At 41.1% G+C, this 14340-nt stretch overlaps 2 protein-coding genes across 3 annotated transcripts in view; both read right to left on the bottom strand.

Moving 5' to 3' along the window:
• LOC124463130 (ras-specific guanine nucleotide-releasing factor RalGPS1) overlaps nucleotides 1–8368 on the bottom strand; it is a 111806-nt gene extending 103438 nt beyond the window's left edge. For both annotated transcript variants that reach the window (XM_047014884.1, XM_047014886.1), the window contains exon 1: nucleotides 8094–8368. The gene's annotated coding sequence lies outside the window, so the exon portion shown is untranslated. The remainder of the gene's footprint in view (nucleotides 1–8093) is intronic.
• Nucleotides 8369–8584: 216 nt separating this feature from the next.
• zbtb43 (zinc finger and BTB domain containing 43) lies at nucleotides 8585–14004 on the bottom strand. Its single transcript, XM_047015073.1, has 2 exons — nucleotides 13922–14004; nucleotides 8585–13321 (listed from the first exon to the last, which is right to left on the bottom strand). The coding sequence occupies exon 2, from the start codon at nucleotides 13309–13311 to the stop codon at nucleotides 11863–11865; it is 1449 nt and encodes a 482-aa protein (XP_046871029.1). The 5' UTR covers nucleotides 13312–13321; nucleotides 13922–14004; the 3' UTR covers nucleotides 8585–11862.
• Between the last annotated feature and the right edge of the window lie 336 nt (nucleotides 14005–14340).

Here is a 14340-nt window from a genome sequence, read left to right as displayed (position 1 = left end):
GAGAGGGGAGGCTTGGACCGACAGGGCTGCCTGAGTCTCCTGAATTTCTCCTATACTCTGGTTCAATTGGAAGTCAGCCAGAACCATACAGACACACACACACACAACTGGAGCAAAGAAGAGAAATAGGGGCCAGGGGGAGGAGAAGGAGAGTGCCACTGCCCTGTACACAATGAATGCAGGATATGTGAGTGAGTGAGTGAGTGAGTGAGTGAGTGAGTGAGTGAGTGAGTGAGTGAGTGAGTGAGAGAGAGAGAAAGAAAGAAAGAAAGAGAAATTGTGGAAAAACATCAGGGACTGAAGCAAGAGAGAAATTACAGTGTGCAAGTCAGGGAGGATGCAGACAGAGACAAACGTGATCCATTCCCTCTCCTTGTAATTGGAAAACATTTCGCACAAATGGCCACTCAAATAATTAACGCTACAATGTCAGCGATGGTATCTGGTCATCAGTTTGAGCTAATCACTCCACTGAAAAAATCCCAATGTTCCTGCCATGCGGCACCCCATTATCATTCTTCTGACCTTCAAGTGCCCAGCATCCTTCAGACGTATGTCTTCCAGGGGGCGCTTTCCACCCAGGACAGAAATTGAGGACAAGACCATTTGCCATTGATTCTAGACCAATGACTGGCATTCCCCTTGCAGTCAGAGGTCATTGTATTTTTGTCCACAACTGAGCTAATTTTTTTCATTAGATCTTAATAGATAAATATTAAGACTACTTGTTACAAAAACACATGGCTGGAAGTGCAAATGAAACCGTTAGCTTCAAGACTAAATACACTTTTTGGCTGACAACAAACATTCGAAAAAAAAAAACCACTTGGGTCGTAAACGCAATTCCACCAAATCCCCAAAGACAGATGACGTGGGTAAACAACAAGCTGGTCAAAACATCGTCATGCTGGGTAGCGGGCCAGCCATCAGGCTATTCCATCCCCCCCATTGCTTTCACGGTTTCTCCCTCTCCTCACACACACACACACCCCTTGGCTCCTCGGGCGTTGGTATGGCAACCATTCATCGCTCCAAATTTCAGGCCGGCTGGCCGCTGTGTGGATTACAGAGTGGCTTTGACGGTTTCCCTAGGTAACAGCCCTCAAGATACAGCAGCATAGAATAGTGGCCGAACTTTGAGAGGAGGGTTCAGTGTGTCTTACAGTGTGTCTGTACAAAAGTGCTAGACCATGTACCTGAAAAATGTTACGTTGTTTACTGTTTAATACCCTCTCTTCAATGTAATTTAAGTAAAGCCCTTCTATTAAAAAGGGACAAGACACCCCAAAATCTAAAATTCATATTTTATTCTCTTAACCTGTAGTCCTCTTTATCAATCTAAACTTGTTTTCCTGTGAACTGCCAAGTTGTTGGGATTTCGGCAGTAGAGATACCTGCCTTCTCTTGAATATAATGGAAATAGCTTGGGCAAGTCTTGTGGTGTTCAAAGCGCCAGTAAAAATACATTTGAAAAACAACAATGTCTCTACAGAAATCATGGCCTGGTTACTAAAGATAATCCACCATGTTGTGAGCAGTCTCATGTAGGAACTGTTTCAACCAAACTAAACTCACAAACTGTATCAAACCGCAGAAGGTGCATCTACTTATGGACAAGAGGCTAGTGTATGTGAAAGTTCACAAAACCTGCTCCAGAGGGAATGCAACCTCGGACTGGGACAACGGTTCAGCTATTTAGCACGACATGACCCAAAGCATACTGCCAAGGCAATGCTGGAGTGGCTTTGGGACAAGTCTCTGACTATCCTTGAGTAGTCCATCCATAGCCCAGACTTTTTCTACATCGAACATCTGTGCAGACGTTTTCCATCTGATCTGACGGACGTTGTGAGGATCCGCCAGGGAGAATGGGATAAACTTCCCGATACAGGCGTTCAAAGGTTGTAGAGACGTACCCAAGAAGACTTGCAGCTGTAATTGCTGCCAAAGGGGGCTTCTACAAAGTACTGAAGTAAGATTCCAAATGAAGAGATGAAAAAAAGATATCAAATTATTTTATACATGTGCAAATATGTTGGAAGAGGAAACACCCGTTTCCACTTAGGTCATTATGGGAAATTGGGTGTAGATCAATGGAATTTTTTTTACATTAATTTACAATTAAATTAACCACACAATTAAATATTCTGAATGTGAAGGAGCCAGAATACTTTCTGAAGCCACTGGATCTTTACACCCTCCAAACTGCTCTGCAATATTTCCTTATCAGACAAGGAGAGGCATCCACCACCACGTCAATATCCAAGTCACCATCCATACCGCTCTGCAATCCCTGCTCAGGGGAAAACTGAGCAGGGATCTCTTGGCCACAAAACTGGGGAACATACTGTCTCTCCATGGGTGTCTGCAGACAGGCAAGCTGTCTGTGACCTGAACGTGAAAGCCCTCAGAGTTTCAAAGCTGGTCTAGTTTTAGCTGCGTTAGTAGGTCAAAGGTTGTGCTGAAAGGTCAACGCCATGAAAGTACCATGATAAAGATAATGGGACTTTCAGATGTGGTACACTGGAAACAGGTGCTTTAGGTGGTAAACCCAATGGGATTAACAGTTAGGGGCCGTGGTTACATAAGGCAAAAAAAACAGGCTGATACATCAATACTCTGTCATCCTTATAAGAAACTAAACTTTGTAAAAGGCATCCTCACCATATACATTAAGTCATTTAGCAGACGCTCTTATCCAGAGCGACTTACAGTAAGTACAAGGACATCACCCCGAGGCAAGTAGGGTGAAGTGCCTTGCCCAAGGACACAACGTCATTTTGCACGGACGGGAATCTAACCAGCAACCTTCAGATTATTATCCCAATTCTCTAACTGCTAAGCCACCTGACTCCCTCACCCAAATTGACATAGCTTTGGTCTTTCCTTCTTCAGAGAACATCCGCCACATCTGAAACTCCTAATTTTTGCTGAAGTACCATGAAAACATTTTGTGGCTTTAGGTTTTGACCGTGTCGAATCGATCCCTAAAGTGTCCTAGTGTTGCGATGGTAAATGTAGAGCAGACAGGTGAAAGGACCAGACGAGTGTGGGGACATTTCCCTTAGAGAAATCTGACAGATCTCCCTCTATGGTCCCTTTCTCAGGCCAGACTTGCCCCATTGCTAAGGGGTGAATGGACTCTTGCTGGCCTTTCTCAGACATGAGTGTTTCTGGCACATTCAGGACCCAGGAGAGAGAAAGAGGCTGGGAGTTAGTGTGAAAAAGCAAGCGAGAGAAGAGGTAAATGAGAAGGGGCCAGAGAGGAGGAGTGGAAAAGAGAGAACAGCTGAATCAGGTTTTATTAGCCTTTCTCTGTCAAAACCTCTCCGTTCTTTTTGGCACACTCTTTCAGACGAGGCTCCAGGACAGAAAGACGCAGAGAGTGAGAGAGTGTTAATGCTGGATGAAGAGAAAAGCTAGAGGGCCCACGATCAAAATCAATGTTTTGCTATGGCTTTGTGCAATTCTTATAATTCAATGGCAATTAAATGCCAGTTGAGATAATCAACAAACTTATGGTAGGCCTAACAATTTGATTACACTTCAATTACAGTTGTATAGCACATATGGGTAAAGTACATGTATAAGGGATTTAGTGAGAATTTAATTGGCATAAATGTTGGCATCAACGTTTCCCGTAACAGTTGGGTAGATGTGAATCAGAAGACTGGAGTAGACCTACTATATCTAGCTTCTCTACAAACATGACAACTAATCCTTTTGAAATTGATCTGGAGCACACCCACAGACCACATTCTGTGTACAAGTTAGGCACATTCAATAAAGATACAAGACAGACAAAATGACTACAGTAGTCGACTTATTATACATGCAATTTTTCAGGTAGAGTGATCATTACCGTTGGTACATTCACTGCATGTTGTATTCATCAAGGAAGGTTTAATAGATGCGTCTGGCCTGCAAACTAGAAACATATTTCTAGTTAGCCTGCAAACTGATATCTTTGCACATCTGAGATGGCAAGTGAGGCAGCCTCTTGCAATGTCAGACATGTAAACAGCTGCAAGTGGTGTGGACACCCTTAGATGACCTCACTGCCTGTCATGGCTTGGAGAGTCCAAATATATATGCTCAAGGTAAACACCACTCAGAAACTCAATTAGTATGGGTCTTTGAAGTATGATGAGAAACTTGATGTTGATTTTGATTGTGCTCAAATGAGTCCGATTAAAGATAAATAATAAAAAACTTTGACACCAAGTCTAGCGTTAAGGCTGATGTTTTCCGGCACAACACACACAGATGTCACCAATGCGCCCGTCTAACTTGATAGGTGGAGATGGGAGGGATAAGGACGATAGGGGTGATGTGGTTAAGGGAGAATAAAACTGCACAGTCAAGATGATTCTCATCAGTGGGAAGAGCCTCAGGCCTGCAGTCACTGACACAGCAGAGGTGTCAGTGAATGGGCCCCCAACCACAATCAGATGATGGCTACTTGAAAGACAAACATCATCCACAGAGTGTAGAGAGGACACTGGGGAGGATGAGGGAAATTGTTACACTGAATGTACATTCAAGATTTATGCCCCTTGGGTATTTGCATAGATCTGAAGGTGATGGATTAAAACAAATCCATCTGTCTGTGCATTTTTTTAAAGAGTCTGGGTAAAAAGAAAAAGGACTAGAGTAAGGCTAACAACCACTTGAAAGGCATCTCTAACGAACCCTGTTTCACCTTACCCTTGTGTCCCAATTACCACAGAGCACGTAGAACAAAGGAGACAAGACAAAAAACTGCAATGACACACTTTACCTTGTGTTCATTGGCAACTAAGCAAAACACTTACTGTATGAGATTTAACCATCGACAACATTGCTTACGGCCCAACATGTTAGAGACAATTATTTGAGACTATCCAAATGTCTCTTCATATCAAAAGAGGAGAGGCTAAACCCTCTGTGTATATGGTATGTGACTGCATTTTGTCCCCACGGATAAATATCTGCACTGTGTGTCCCACCCCAACACACCTTCCTGACAGTTACGGTCATGCAAATGAGAGGATTTGTTTTCTTCTAAAATTGGGTTATAAAAGTATTCAATTTCTAACGTGATTACGTTGAACTGATCAGAGCAAAATGCATTTTCAGCTTTGTCTGAACAATACAGTTGTATTCCATTTCATACTTCAAATTTGCAGGGTGCTGTGTTTGTATTTCCTCATCATAACATATAATGTACAGTACCATGGTGTGAGAGGAGGATGATTCTTTTTTAAACATTTGCTTATTCTAGAGCAGTGGCACTGAGTGAGACAGATACTGCAGATAGATGTCGGACCCATTTTACATTACGTCTATTGACTACCTGTACAGTCCCATCAATTCCTTGTCCAGTGGAATTAGTGCTGGCATTGCAATGGTACTGACAAATAAATAGGGGTAGTGATGGTGTGTCCTCTGAAGTAAGCAGCCACGACTTCTGCACTCTTAGTCTTATAAGAACAAGTATACAATCACCAGTGAACAACTAATACTGGACAGTACATGAATTCAGTTTTAATTTAAATCAATCAAACTGTATTAGACTGGATTGAATCCAGGCTACTGACTAGACAAGTAACTTGAGAGTTCAGCAGCTACAGCATGGTTCCAGATTTCACAGGAAACCAAACAAGATTTAACCAAATAACTGTTGACAGGCTTACTAGAAGCTTGCTTTCCTGTGACACCAGTTCCTCTGGTTTCACTTTCGCCTCTGTGTTCTACAATGCTTAGACAAACAAATTCTGACCATGGGGATTTTCTGCACAAACAAACTTACTTGACGTCAAAGTGACCATGGTGATAATTTTGCACAACCAAACTTGTTTGAAAGGTGGTAACAACCAAAAGGTAAATCATGCAAACATTTCCGCACTGGAACACCATCACACAGCAGAAACCATGGTGCCATTGAGCTACAAGCTATCTTAAGAATGCAAGCTGATAATGTCAGTGCACTTGAAAAGTCTCTCTGAGACAGAACATTGCTATGTGTTTCTATCATGTTCAGGTTGTTGATTCGCTGATATGGTTTATACTAGTTACATTAACAGTGGGCTACTGAAATACAACAAAGGCATTGTACTCGAAAGTTTACTAGCAAGTGTATGGGTGGATGAACACAATTGCTAGCTTTAGCATAAATTGCTGCACCCACACAGATAAATAGACCTCCATTCAAAAATATGTGTAACTAAATCGCGATAACTGTGAATCTATTGTGTGCAATTCAGGCAATGGATTCAAATTGAGTCTAGGGAGGACGAAACATGGTGTACCCGTAAGTGGGAGTGGGAGCGCTGGAAAGGCGCCACGATGGGGTATGGGGTGGGTCCGGGGCGTTTCAAGGACAACTGAGTGGACCTACAGTATCTCTGCTTAAGAGCTACTATATGGAATACTAGGTAATCAGTCTGGGTTACTGAGAGAGGGATGCAGGTTGCTTCTCCACATTCAAGAGAATCGTGACTATAGCAACCTAAGCTACAGATAAAAAGGGGCCAATTTCCCCAAACCAATACTGCAAGCTTTGCTGCTGTAAGAGAGCATGATTGGACATATCCCATCATGACTCTACAACCTAATCCTAGTATCAACTGTTAGTAACCAGTATAATTAATCAACTAAAAAAGTAAATTACTTGATGGAAGTAACAATTCATTCCATGTGTAAAACATGTGGTTGCAGATCTGATCATTTTACAAAACTGAGCACTGCAAGGGAACCTCTTTCAAACATGTAGTCTATTGAATATGATCACATTTTACCTGATCAGCAATTCGATAAACACTTTTATCACATACTAAACTGGCATGAAATGAAAGGGAGATATCCTAATGGATGGGAATTATAATAGGCAAAAACAGTTGGAATGAAAATGTGAGGAATCCTTGAGTTTCAACTCAGTAGCGTAACAAATAATTGGGATTGTAGTGAGTGTTAAGAAGCGAAAACTACTCAGGAGCAAAGTCCAATTGAGAGTTGTGTTTAAGAGGAATTTAAACTGGCCAAATTGCATTGAACAGTTGTTTCATTTTCAGAATGAATCTCACAGGCAGTCCACGTATGATAGTTGTATGTGGCTGGTAGGATAGGATATGGTAAGGTATTACACTAGGTCTGATTACACTGATGAAGAGGTAGATTCTATGTCTATGTAGTCTTCACTTCCCACCCACAATCTTTAGTTAAATTGGCCAACCAGCCTGTCTCTTATTTATAGAAATCAAGGACAGGACAGTGTATCCTTTCACAAGTCATTGTCTGACATCTATAATGATAGAAGCTATATGTAAATGAAGTTTAAGCCTGGTTGGACCTGTTCTTGTCTTATCTTACTACGCACAGACACAATCTCCTAATACTATTAGCAAAAGCAATGGTGCTCAACCCCATATGGGACACATGAACCCTTTCACAAGGTTGTGTTGAGGATCAAAACACACACACACACACACACTACCATTTCTCATGTTCTTTGCATAGTAAATATTAATAAGCATTGCCTAAGGATTTTTATAATTTTTGCAGCAAAGCTAATTTAATCTGACCATACAATTCAACAGCAGAAGTCTCGAGAGAGCTAGAGGACATGAAGGTGCCAAGGAAATCACTAGGATTCATCGAATAAGTATATCCAAATACACATAAATAATAGGGTCATTATAACTGCATTCACATGCTCGTCTATATGTATAATGTTAAAATAACACCATGTGCATTCTTACATGCATTAAAGGAGGACCCAAAGAGTTAATTAAAAAGACACTGGAATGAATGAACGCACTTGAGAAAATCACGTACTATTCTTAGGCTACTAGGAAATAAAATCTTTGCTCAGCATTCCCAATTGTTTGCTTTACACGCGATCTTAAAGGGCAACCTAAAAGCATATTAAAGTAGTCTACTGTACACAACATCCACCTTCTCGCTCGTATCACCTTACCCTGCGTTAGCCCTCGTCATAACGCAAACAAAGTAGGCTATTTCACGGCTTTAGTCAAAAGATAAAATGTGGCTGTAGACACCGCGGAAATCAAAATGACAACAGTAATCAAATTTGCAGTAGCCTTGTTCCTTACCTCTCCAAAAGCGAGGATCAATCCCTCGCTGTTGCGTCTAGCTGCTGTATCAATTTGGGAACGCAAGGACAATCACACACTGCAAAACGATTTTGTAGAATCCAGGCGATGTTCTCGTAACCACTGTTCCTTCGATGCGAAAAAAAATCCAAGGTCGCAACGAATCAACAATGAAACGTGAACATCCTATTGAACAACATCAGATGTAGCCGATGTATTCATATAAACATGGCAGTGATATGTAAAAATGTCACTCACGCACAAGGGGGAAAAATTGCGACAGCAGGAAGTGTCAGGTAGATGCACTTAACCTGACAGCTAGGTGTATTGCCTAATCATCCGTTCGAATCCACATTAAGTCCCGCCTTCATATTGAACAAACCAATCGTCAAGTCCGCAAACTGGGTCTATGCAAATATCTGGATGCGCAGGTGCATTCGATTCATCGCCATGTCCTGCTTCAGAAATTGAGACAGATACAACGCATTTGAGAAGGCTAGTAAAAAATCTGTTTCCAATTTATTTTGAACACAGAAGTCAGGTGGCTGAGTTGTTAGGGAAGCGGGCTAGTAATCAGGTTGCAAGATCGATTCCTGGCTATGCCAAATGACGTTGTGTCCTTGGGCAGGCACTTCACCCTACTTGCCTAGGGGAGAATGTAACCTTTACTTACTGTACGTCGCTCTGGATAAGAGCCTCTGCTAAATGTCTAAATGTTATGTAAATGCTGTTGATAATAACTAGAAAATGTAACATTGCACTCTTCTGGTCATCACACTCAAACCTGCAGCAAGCAGGCCAAAGCTAAATGTAAAAGTTTCTAGTTACCCCTCTTTTTCAGAAATTGTATTGTGGATTGTTTCAGATATGGTGTTAAGATCTGATACTAATGCAAATGCAGATGTTCTAAATACTAGCATTATATCTTTCACACATCACCTTTATTTTCACCATTTTAAGTCAAAAATACATGAAAAGGAATGGTTTAACAACTTTTTATGGGCCATACATTTATAGTGTTTTATGTATAATGTCCTATACACAGAATTATCTAGCTTATAGTTAAAATTGTAGTTGTATTCTGTATTTTTTACCAGGCTCTTGTTAAAGAGCCTTTAATTGTATGTGATTTTTAAGTGCGTATAGACTATTGGCTATGACTATGGTTACCTCTAGTGGTCACTTCACTCCTACAAAGTGCAGAAAAAGCGACTGATCTTTTGTCAATTGTAACAATCCAATGTCGCCCATCACAGCAAGATCACCAAAATTACACAACTCTTACTATGAATGTGTTACAAGATGGGATACTGAAATGTATTACAAATAATTACATTGTTCCACCATACGGAATCCTATTAAGGCAACTCACAATCAACTCATTCACAATCAACATAAGTAAATTACTTGAAACCTAAGGAAGGTATAAAGTATTTTACACATGTATTACACAGGGTAAACATTTATTGCTGAACACATCTCTTTGTACAAAACATTCACAAAGTTCTTCTATAAGAAGAAAATAATCCAAATGGTGCAAAAGTGAGGATAGTCAGAAAAATCTGAGCAATTTGTGGTAAGATTGAAAGATATACACATTTCTGTGAGGTAGTTTACATTCTATCACTAATATTACAATAAAGGAGAGTGACTTATGATCCCCCCCCCCCAAAAAAAAAACTGAACTGGTTCTATTTTCCAAACATTTTAACACAAAAGTCCAACCAGGATTTAATTCCTGTGCACCCATAAAACATTAGTGGAATGTCAGAAATATTGCAAAAATATTACTGTAAAAGCTTTGATGTGTTAACTGTACCAACGTAAAAAAAATTGCACTTATTTGTTATCAATGAAAGAACATGGTAGATCAGTATAATGTTTCTGCACCAACAAAGGCAATTGTGAAAAAAAACATTACTAGATTAAACGGAACCGAGACCTAATATCTAACAGTAAATGAGGACAGAAATTCTAATCAGAATAGTTACAAAATAATTATATTACATTACTAACTGGTTCATTCATCATTGGGAAAGAAAGTTCCGCCTCACATGAAAATTACATTCATGTTACTAAAATGATTGTCCTTGTTTGTTGCATGTGATACAAATATTAGATTTTGCTGTTATAACAGCAGGAAAGACTGCTGGGAAAAAAATATATAAATAAAAAACTTGACCAATTACTTCTCCCCATCTCGGTCAATCTTAAAAAATAATTTACGTTAAAAAGATACATGGAAAAAATCTAAGCAGCCGAAATACATATAATAATGCATGTACAGCATACAAACTCAGTATTGGACCTTTATCTTAGCTTGAATGAGAACAAACTGTTGCCCTTTCCTCAAATCACACAAGTGATAAAATAGTTTGGGGATTTCACAGGAATGTAATAAAACAATCAATCGGTCCTTATAATAACAACATCAAAAACATGTTTAAACAGTCAAAAGTTCACAGAAACAAATGTATTACATGAACAAAATTAAACAATTATAATGTTGATAAGTTAATCCTTTTTGTAACTACAAACTACAGTACAGTCATTGTTTACATTTATACATTGTTTTTATATATTACACTTCAAGAGACATTGGATGACATATCGGTTGATGAATAATAAAGCTGAGGTTTCAATTCATCAAAGTTCCCAGAAAACGGGTTATCAACCCACCTGTATTAAACAAATTAAACATATTTTTATGTAGCATTACAACTAGTTTGCCAAATGGTCTACCTACACTGCAAATCCTCAAGACTCATCCGGTACGTTCTAAATGAGAGGTAGGCTACTTGCAGTACTTTATTACTGCAAACCTTTTATAGATAAAATAGCATAGATGTCATTAAAAGCCCAAGTTCACATCACACACGGAGAGAAAAGGTTGAAATGTGTATCACTCAAAGAATATTGTCCATCAATGTGTTAATGCAATAAACTTTGAACTCAACAGCTCATGTAAAATTATGATTTAACTTGGCAAATAGTTGACACCAGACACTTCTGACCAAAATATACAGTAACTTCCTACAACTGTTCAAGTTTTACTAATATATATATATATATATATATATTCTCAATTACATGATTTGCCTCCAAAGACAGGAATGCAAAATTATAATTAATTGATGACAAGAATGAAGAGGCAATTGGATCACAAAACTGAGTAATTGTTGAGAAATGTATAGAATAAATGGCACTATCTCATAAGGTTCTGGCCGGAAGTCCTGAGAAAGGATGTACTCTATAAACAATACTTGCTTTTTTTCAATTTCAACAACAAAAAAGGCCCAAGAATGATGTAGTAACCATAACAGATCATGACTGGCCATTGTGCTGTTGATGACTGATGACTGAAGTGAATACTGAGGTAAAACAAACCCCACTTAGAAAGCATGATCACGCAGCCTTTGAAAAGTATGTGCATGTCACTCATGTTTCATGGGAGTAACTGTCCATATCCCACGACCTGAGGTTTGGATTTTGCATCAGCAGATCATATCCAAATGCAAAGCGGGGTCCAAGAATCCTGATCTTGGATAAATCCATCTGGACGGACAGGCTCTTGCACTATTTACACTAATACGGCACACTTTGGATTTGCAAAACAAATCTTGTATATCAAATATCTGATGTACCATCTATGGTCCTGGTGGCCTGCTCATTGAAGACGAAACAAGATCTAGGATCCGCAGAATAGAGCAACCTCCACCAGGTGAAGGTTTGTGAGGAGGTGTATGAGGTTAGGGGATCTGGTCTAGAATCAGCACATTTGGGCTGGGGGCTGATCGTTAACTGCACCTCTAGCCTGGTGGGTCCTGGTGCAGGAGGAGGTGTGACGGTTAAAGCTATCCCTCCACATGAACCTCTTGGAGCAGAGGCTGCACTCGTACGGCTTGATGCCTGTGTGGATCTTCATGTGGCCCACAAGGTGGTGCTTCATCTTGAAGCTCTTGCCGCACACCGCACAGCCGTAAGGCCGCAAGCCCAGGTGCATGCTCATGTGCCGGTCACGCTGGCTCTTGTGGGTGAAGCTCTTGCCACACTGACAGGGGTAGAGCTTGTAAACCACGGAGGCAAAGCCTGAATGAGACGCATCTTCCTGATGGCTACCAGAGGTTTGTTCCCCACCACCACTATTGCCAGCTCCCACTTCTAGTGCATCTTCCTTCAGGTCTAATGAGGTCCCATCAGCCTTATTAGTTGAAAAGCCCATGGTGGTACCATAGAAGTCTAACGGATCCTCATAAGGTCGGTCATCATCTAGGCCCTCCTCCTCTTCCAATTGAGCAACAAGTTTTTCATCAATGCTGTTATCCAAGGAACTAGCTGAGGGCTGGGAGCGGCCAAAGTTAAACTTTTCTGGGTCTGTGCCGACCGCATCCCCACAAAACAAGCCACCACAATCCTCCCGTTCAGGCCTCTCTGCTTTCACATGGACCCACTTCCTGTGGCCCATGATGCTTGGCGGGACATAGGTCGGTCTAGCGTACTGCGAAGCCCCGTCACCACGCTCTTCGTCCTCTCCATTCTGACTGACAACCTCGCTACCTGAGCACTCGGGTTCTGCTGGTGGGGAGCAGCTACCACTAGGCTGGACACTGGGCTCCAGAGCAGGCGGAGAGAAGCTGCCTTCCAGAAGTTGATCCATCTCCATCTTGGCAAAGCCATCCACTGCTTGTCCGTTCGGCTCAAGGCCCATGGAGTTATCCCCAGGGCTATGGTAGCTGCTGTCTCCAGGGGAGGGTCTGTCTTCTGTCCCAATGACACAAACAGACGCCCCCTGGCCTGCTCCAGACTTGAATGCTAAAGAGCTAGAGGAGCCTCCTACCTCCAGGAGCTCAGTGCACTTGTCTACTACGTGCCACATCTGAAGGAAGCTAGCCGCCGTAAGGAAAGCTACGACCTCCCCCGCAGGTAAGAGGAGCGTGCCCGTGTAACAGGAATTGAGAAGGCGCTCGAATACGCACGCATGCATGACATCGGGTAGAACAACGCGGACACTGTTTTTGAGAAGTACCTGGTCACAGAAGTAGGGAGAGCTGGCGGCAAGGACAGCCCGGTGAGCCCGGTATTGGTGGCCTTGGATCACCACAACGATGTCACACAGTTGTCCCCTCTGGCGCTGCTGGTTGAGCTTTTGCAAAAGTGAACCGGAGAAGTTCGGAAACTCAACACAGAGTGCATTCCCCTCAGACTCCATTGTGGTCATAGTTCTAGAGCTGAAAAAGAATGTGCATTAATTTTCTTTAAATGTTGATTTACGTGTAGCCTATTGAAAGTCCTTGGAGATCATCTTAATTGTACAAATACAAGTACAGCCTCAAATAGTGAAGGGTTATCCTTTATATCATCTTCATTTCCAAGCGGACACGAGAGTGGCAACCTGACTAGCAGCCATTGCAATGGTTCATAACACAAGAGGTGTCAGATGCTCAGTCGAGGATGAGAGCCTGCCACCAAATGCAGGCTGAACATCACAATTTGTTCAACCTCACACTTCATTGTGGGGAAACGAAGATAAGTAATCTGAAACGATTTCTAGATGTTATTTCATTTGCATTTAAATAAAACGAACGTTATAAGAACACTTCAAGTGTCATGATTGCATTTCCCCTGAGATTCACACGATGTAAAAAAAAATCGTGTTGCAGAAGCTTGAGACCAAGCTAGCTCATTGCGCGCGCTAGGCGCTAACGTGCTAGCATACACAGAACACAACGAAATAATTAGATTCAAGTTGTTAATCTCTTTTGCAAGAGTGGCTGGTCATTGACAACTAACTTGATGTCGTATACGGTGGTAAAATAGAGTTGTCTAACCGTGGATTTCATTTTTATCTCTTCATTTAAAATACCATACAGACGCTTCTCTTCCGAGTTCCACCGGAATTCTTCTGGCTTGCGTCATTACGTAAAAAAGAGTCGCATGGCGCGTGATAGGCAATGTAAACAAACACGCCCCCAGTGTCTGGGTTGCCAGGTTTTCAGACGTGGCGGTTTAAAGATTCTACAGACAAAAGAAAGTCAGATGGTTATGAACATTTGAATAACTCTGAAATAACGTAATATTGCATTTAAGCATTTATAATGACACAGTATTAATAACTGCTTTAACTTCTAATAAATACAAATAAGTTTACTTGTTTCCCTTTAAGTTCCATGCACAAAAAAGAGTAGGCCTATAGGCTATTATGTTTATCAAAAAGATAGTTGAAAAAACGATTGCCTACTAATTAAAT

Source organism: Hypomesus transpacificus, unplaced genomic scaffold (assembly GCF_021917145.1).
Source record: "Hypomesus transpacificus isolate Combined female unplaced genomic scaffold, fHypTra1 scaffold_27, whole genome shotgun sequence".
In the NCBI taxonomy this organism is placed as follows: Eukaryota; Metazoa; Chordata; class Actinopteri; order Osmeriformes; family Osmeridae; genus Hypomesus; species Hypomesus transpacificus.
This window is presented reverse-complemented; position numbering and strand designations above follow the sequence as displayed.